The sequence below is a fragment of the Loxodonta africana genome, chromosome 6, assembly GCF_030014295.1.
Source record: "Loxodonta africana isolate mLoxAfr1 chromosome 6, mLoxAfr1.hap2, whole genome shotgun sequence".
Classification (NCBI taxonomy): Eukaryota; Metazoa; Chordata; class Mammalia; order Proboscidea; family Elephantidae; genus Loxodonta; species Loxodonta africana.
Genome location: NC_087347.1, coordinates 6,424,478 through 6,430,685, shown reverse-complemented (window position 1 = coordinate 6,430,685; position 6,208 = coordinate 6,424,478). Strand labels below are relative to the sequence as shown.

Genomic DNA, 6,208 nt, shown 5'->3' with positions numbered 1-6,208 from the left:
AGTCTCCTTCCTCAAACGGTGTCATTACTACAGTTTAGAAGAGGGTTACTCGCTCTCCTCCACCAAACAACTTTCCATGTTCTTATAAAATTTAAATTGATCTTTGGCCCTTACTTTCCTATTCTTTAATCTTTCTTTTTCTTACTTGTCATTTTTTACTTCTTCCTCTGGGGTTTCTCTTCTCCGTGTTGACCTCATTTTTACTTATTAGTTTCATCCAGACATTGATCTGCCAATGTTTCAATGCTTGTAAAGAGCGCTAAGCTTGGAATTAAGAGGCAATTATTTTTGTCTTAAGGCTGCAAAAATTAACTGTGCCACCTGGGGCCTCAGTTTACCCATCTTCGAAATTAGGAAGTTGAAATAATCCACCTCTAAGGTCTCTTCTAGCTCCAGCAACCAAATTACTGAGTCAGTTCAAGGATAACGGCTTTATTCCATTATATAAAATATACTAATAGAGCAAATAATTAGTTTATTACAATATGTGCAAAGGTAATATATAGTGTGTATGGATTAACAAAAAGCTACTGTAGTGGTGATGTACTCAAGTTACTCACTAGTTGTCACATTAAAATGTCTTCTAACCATCGAATTTTAAATTGGGCAATTAGCGCTGATTCGATGAAGTGTCCAACTTAGAAAGATTGTTGAGTATGTGAAGAGCAAACGTGGGTTACATACAAACTTTACGTAAGCTAAGAAAAAATGACAGGTTCTGGAAACAGCTGTCCTGGGCAACCAGCCTGGTATCCAGCCTGCTATAGGCACGATTGAACATATGCAGAGGCTAATGAGCTCCTGGTGTCAGCTCGACACCGCTCATTCTAAGAGTCTTCTCCTTGGGCGTCTGCAGACATGTGATGGTGAGTCTTCTCTCTGGAAAGTTGGGGCCATCTCCCTCCCTGAGAGAGACTCAAGGATGGTTCTTCAGGAAGGCATTACTTTTTCTTTTTCTCCTTTTTCTTTTTTCCTTTATCCTTTTCCTTTTCTGCTTCACCTCCTGTCAGGGCCAAAGCTCGCTTTTTACCCAGAGGAGTTTTGGCATACCAGTCCTGAAATAAAACAGATGTTCAGGAAAATATGAAGATGACCTGGATTCACTGGAATAGTCTTAAAAATAAAAAAATAAGCCTGTTAGGAAGGAAGGGCAGGCTGCCACTGTGCTTTGGGCATTTAATACGTGTTTAATACAGACTTTTGGCCAATGGGTTTTCCATATGCATTTCTGCATGATCTGAAACGTCTGCTCAAGGAGTTAACAGCTTCAGAGAATCACAGGCCAAATCTAACTAACGATCCTTCCCAGCTAAGCCCCCTATTTTCCTGGTGATCTTTCTCTGTCCTGAGTGTGTGGGGTTTCTTGGTAATGTGAACGGCCTCTAGAAGCTGGGCTGGTGACTATGCGTGAGTCACTGAAGGGGGAGACTCTGTTGAAAACATGGCATCAATACTGGAGCCAAAATACCAACAAATAGTGATTGTAACTGGCCCTGTGATGGCATTCATCTCAAACTTTGCACTTTATTTAAAACATAAGAAACATTTCAGTTTATAAACTCTGGAGTGGTAATATTTCACTGAATGACTACACTGCAAGTTATTTATCAATTCCTCAATTTCTTTTTGTTATTATGGACAATGTTATAGTTCACAATATTTATACACTTCCTTGTATACATGTGAATAACATGTACATTGCTCTCTGAATTAGCTGTGAGTGGAAAACTTCAAATGTTTTTGTTTTCTCCCTGCTCTTGGATGCCAGTTTAGCTGGATATAAAATTTTAGGGAGCTGGTTATTTTTCCTCAGTAATGTGCAGATATTATCTGTCTTGTGGCCTATAATGTTGTCAGCAACAACATGAATATTTCAGTTTAGAGCCCTGATGTGTCTGGTTCAGGCTTGGGTTCTGATTTCTTGCGAAACACCTCTGTTGCCTTTGATGTGACTTTCGAGGTTTTAATGATATCACATAATTTTTTTTTAACTTGGTAAAATCTACAGCTGGAATTGAAAATATTGTTTTTCTTCTCACCTTTGCTACAGCAGCAATCAGCAAACTATGGCCAATTGGCCCACTGCCTGTTTTTGCAAATAAAGTTTTATGGGAACCCAGACATACCCATTCTTTCATATATTGTCTATGGGTGCATTTTCACTACAACAAAGTTGACTAGTTTCAACAGAGACTGTCTGGCTCTTGAAACATAAAATATTTACTGCCTGGCCTTTTATGGAAAAAGTCTGCCAGCTCCCTTGTAAACCATTGCTTCAGGGTCACTATTACGACCATTTTTCATCTTCCACTGAGGCATTAATGGTAAAACCATAAAGGAAACACGGCATTTATACTTGGTGGAAAAACAGTATTTCATAAAGAGACATTTTCCTAATCTTAAGCAGGCACCCAGAGATAATAGGCCTAAATGAGAATTCTAGTTCTTTTTTCTGGTGAGCACACAGCAAATGTCATGGGGGCGTTGGAATACATGGATGGGTTTCTCTCGCTTTGTCTTCCCAGTTGGCCAAGGAAACAACCTCCAGGTCCAGAAAGGGAGCACAACTGTGTTCACTCTGACTTTAGAGGAGAACGGGTAGGGCTTGAGGAGGGCATCAGAGAAGACTAGGGCTCTATCCTGAATCTGCCTCGGAGCAGCCACGCATCTGGATAAAGCACACAACTCCCCATGACTTTGTCTCCTTCTGTAAGAGAGGAGATGGACGAGATGACGTTTCCTCGAGGTCGACACATTCTGTGAACTTTCCAGAAGGTATTAAAAAATCGGCAACCTACATTTTGGAGAATTCTCTTGTGAAGAGAAAGTCATTACACTTTCTCCGGCAACATACTGAAAAATGAAGTGTACCACGGTAAAGATGGGACAAAACCTGCAGGAACACACGCTATTTAGAGAACGGTTTCCTCTACGTGGAGTCGCTGGGTGGCGCAGATGGTTAACGTGCTCTGCTGCTAACTGAAAGGCTGGAGGTTTGAGTCTACCCAGACGTGCCTCTGAGGAAAGACATGGTGACCTATTTCTGAAAACCCAGCCATCAGAAACCCTGTGGAGCACGGTCCTCTTCTCACACACCTAAGGTTGCCACGTGTTGGAGCCGGAGTTGACGCAATGGCAACTGTTTGTTTGTTTGTTTGTTTCTCTATGCAAAACTGGTTCCATTGTGTGAAAAATGAAGCCAATAAGAACCAAACAAATGGTGGGAAGGGCAATCCAGTGGCTGTTCACTTATAAGGTCAAGGACCATGCTTTACCTAGAAGTTGAAAGACACATGCTTTGCTCCTAAGGTTTGAAAGATTTTGTGATCCAAACATTATTTTCAAGTTTTCAAATTTCACTGTGTCCAGGAGAGTCCAAGGTCATGGCAGCTGGGAGGCTGAAGGGGGGAGGGGTAAGACAAGTATTTGCCGTGAAGATTTGGCCACTGTCAGGGATTGAATATTGTGTCCTGCCAAAATGTGTTAGAATCCTGACCCCTATACCTGTGGACGTGATCCGGTTTGGGAATAGGGTTTTCTGTGTTATGTCAATGAGGCCATGTCAGTGTGGGGTGTGTCCTAACCCTAAAAAAAAACCCTACTCACTGCTAAATGGTGTTAAACGCAGATTGGACAGAAGTGAGTGCAAACGGGAAGGCAGATGCCACATGAAGATTGCCCAGGATCCGAGCAACAGGAGCAGAAAGAGACAAAGATGTTCCCTCAGAGCCCATGGCGAGAGAGCCTTGCCCCAGAACAGGCACCCTGAATTCAGACTTTTGGCCTCCTGAACTGCGAGAAGATCCAATTCTCCTTTTTAAAGCCTGGCACTTGTGGGATTTCTGCTACAGCAGCTCTAGGAGACTAAGCCACCAAGGTGTCTGCTTACCTTGAAGCTCTCCTCTTCTTCTTGGTACACGGGATCCATGCTGGCTATGGCCGTAATGAACTCCACGGCGCTCAGAGGCTTGTGTATCTGCTGCCGGATTCTTCGGTCCGTGAGCACACTTCTGACCACCTGGACGATGTGTCCCTGGGTGAAGCCATCGGTCACCTTTGCAAGGCAACTTATGTTCAAAGCATTTGTCACGACTCCCCCGTTTCGCTGGATGATGTGTTTCCACAAAACTGTTGTGCCCGGGATGGCGGAGAAGACACAAAGAACAGGGGTTAGCGCACAGAAATCAGCATCAGGCTAGCTCCCATGCCAAGTTGCGTCTCATCAAGAAAGGAATCCACAAGAGACCCATTCCACTTCATTTGTAATTCAAATGAGCAGAAAGCTGAGTAACAAAATGCTTTCCCCTCAGTAATTTTCAGCCATAAGACACACATACTGATGACCCTGGGCTCTGTAGGTCCACAAGCCCCTTGCGGATTGACAAGGACAAATTAAATCAGGGTCAGGATCTCTTTAGTGTGGTACTTTGAATAGGTTTACAATCTCTCCAAATTAGAAATCCACATAGGGTGCATGTGTGGGATCTCTGCTAATCAGAATATTGTATTTCCCAAAGAGTCTGGATAAGTAGGCGTCCAACTTATACGCTTTTTAGTTATAAAGTCCACTCCTTACATTATTTTTATATTTGGAATTCAAATGGGGATTCCAATTTCCATTTAACCACGGGGGGTTCATTTCTTTTGGGATGCTCTAGCACACACTGTATTAAATAGAGCAAATTGACCCTCTTCGCTCCCCCCGACAATGGTCAACACACATAGGTTGATAGAAACCACTGGACAGATGTCTGGTTGTCCTTGGGGAGAGCGGGACCTGGGGTGACCGAGGGAGTTCACTTAGAACGCAGGGATGTTGTGAAAATGAATAATGACATTATACCTGATGTTTACTTTTAGAGCTGGACTGACTCCCGCATAGCATTTAAGATCAGACTACATTTAGCGAACCCCACGTCCGTTCCCTAAAGAGGGCTCAAAGGCAGTAAGGCGAGGCTCTCTGACTAACAGAATTGCATCCACAAGGTGAGAAAGGACGAAGGGCATTCACAAGGCCATCCACTTCAACCCAGAGGATGGTCTCAGCACAAGGAGGAGCTGGTCGAACACCTCGAAAGCATTTTAACCGCCTTTGATGGATACTTGAAACTTTTTTTGTTTCATGATTTATTTTTGTTGTTGTTAAGAGTATACACAGCAGAATGTACACCAATTGAACAGTTCCTACACGTACAATTCAGTGACATTGCTGGCATTCTTTGAGTTGTGCAACCATTCTCATCCTCCTTTTCTGAGCTGTTCCTCCACCATTAACATGAACTCATTGCCCCTAAGTTTCCTGTCTAATCTTTCAAGTTGCTGTTGTGAATTTCATCCCACATTGATAGATTTTAAAAGATTACAGTGCTTAAGCTAGACATTCTTTACTAGTTTAGTTAAACTAGTATTTGGTTTTAAGAAGAACATAGGGGATATTTTTGGTTTAAGGTTTAAAGATTATCTCAGGGCAATAGTTTCAGGGGTTCATCCAGCCTCTGTGAATTCCATGGGAATGTGAAATTTTGTTCTGCATTCCCCTCTTTTGATCAAGATTCATCTATAAAATCTTTGATCATGATGTTCAGTAATGGTAGTGAAGCACCATCCAGTTCTTCTGGTCTCATAACAAAGGAGGCAGTTGTTCACGGAGGCAATTAACCACACATCCCAGTTCCTCCTCCTATTCCTGTCTCTCCTTCTTCCTCTGTTGCTCCAGCAAATGGAGACCAATTGTTGTGCCTTAGATGGCTGCTTGCAAGCTTTTAAGACTCCAGGCACTACACAAGGAACTAGGAGGTAGAACAGAAGCACTAAACACAATACAAGGCCAGTTAACTGGGATGTCCCGTGAAACCATGACCCCAAACCTCCAAACCAAGGAACCAAATCCCATGAGGTGTTTGGTTGTACATAAGCAGCCTCAGTAAATACTCATTTTTTTTTTGTCATTGTTGTAAATATATGTATGACAAAACTTTTGCCAATTCAACTTTTTACAGGTATACAACTTACTGACAGCAATTGAAACATATTTTAAAAAATGACCAAGACTAGCATGATCCAAGCCCTGTGAAGTCTGCTAAGGTGTTAATTCTGGGTCTGTTAAATGACTACAGCATCCAAATGCGTTGATACAAAAATTGCTAATAAAACAAAAAGGTCTAATTACTGTAAAGGAATAAAATGGCTCAGGATCTAACTACGAACC

The 6,208-nt window shown here is 42.2% G+C and overlaps 1 protein-coding gene across 1 annotated transcript in view; it reads right to left on the bottom strand.

The window, feature by feature from the left end:
- Positions 1 to 651: 651 nt before the first annotated feature.
- The window catches only part of IQCA1 (IQ motif containing with AAA domain 1), a 176,441-nt gene continuing 170,884 nt past the window's right edge, over positions 652 to 6,208 (bottom strand). The window contains exons 19-20 of the mRNA XM_064286503.1: positions 3,890 to 4,128; positions 652 to 1,055 (exon numbers count right to left, since the gene is read on the bottom strand). Coding sequence (XP_064142573.1) covers positions 942 to 1,055; positions 3,890 to 4,128 — 353 coding nt within the window. The 3' untranslated portion in view covers positions 652 to 941. The remainder of the gene's footprint in view (positions 1,056 to 3,889; positions 4,129 to 6,208) is intronic.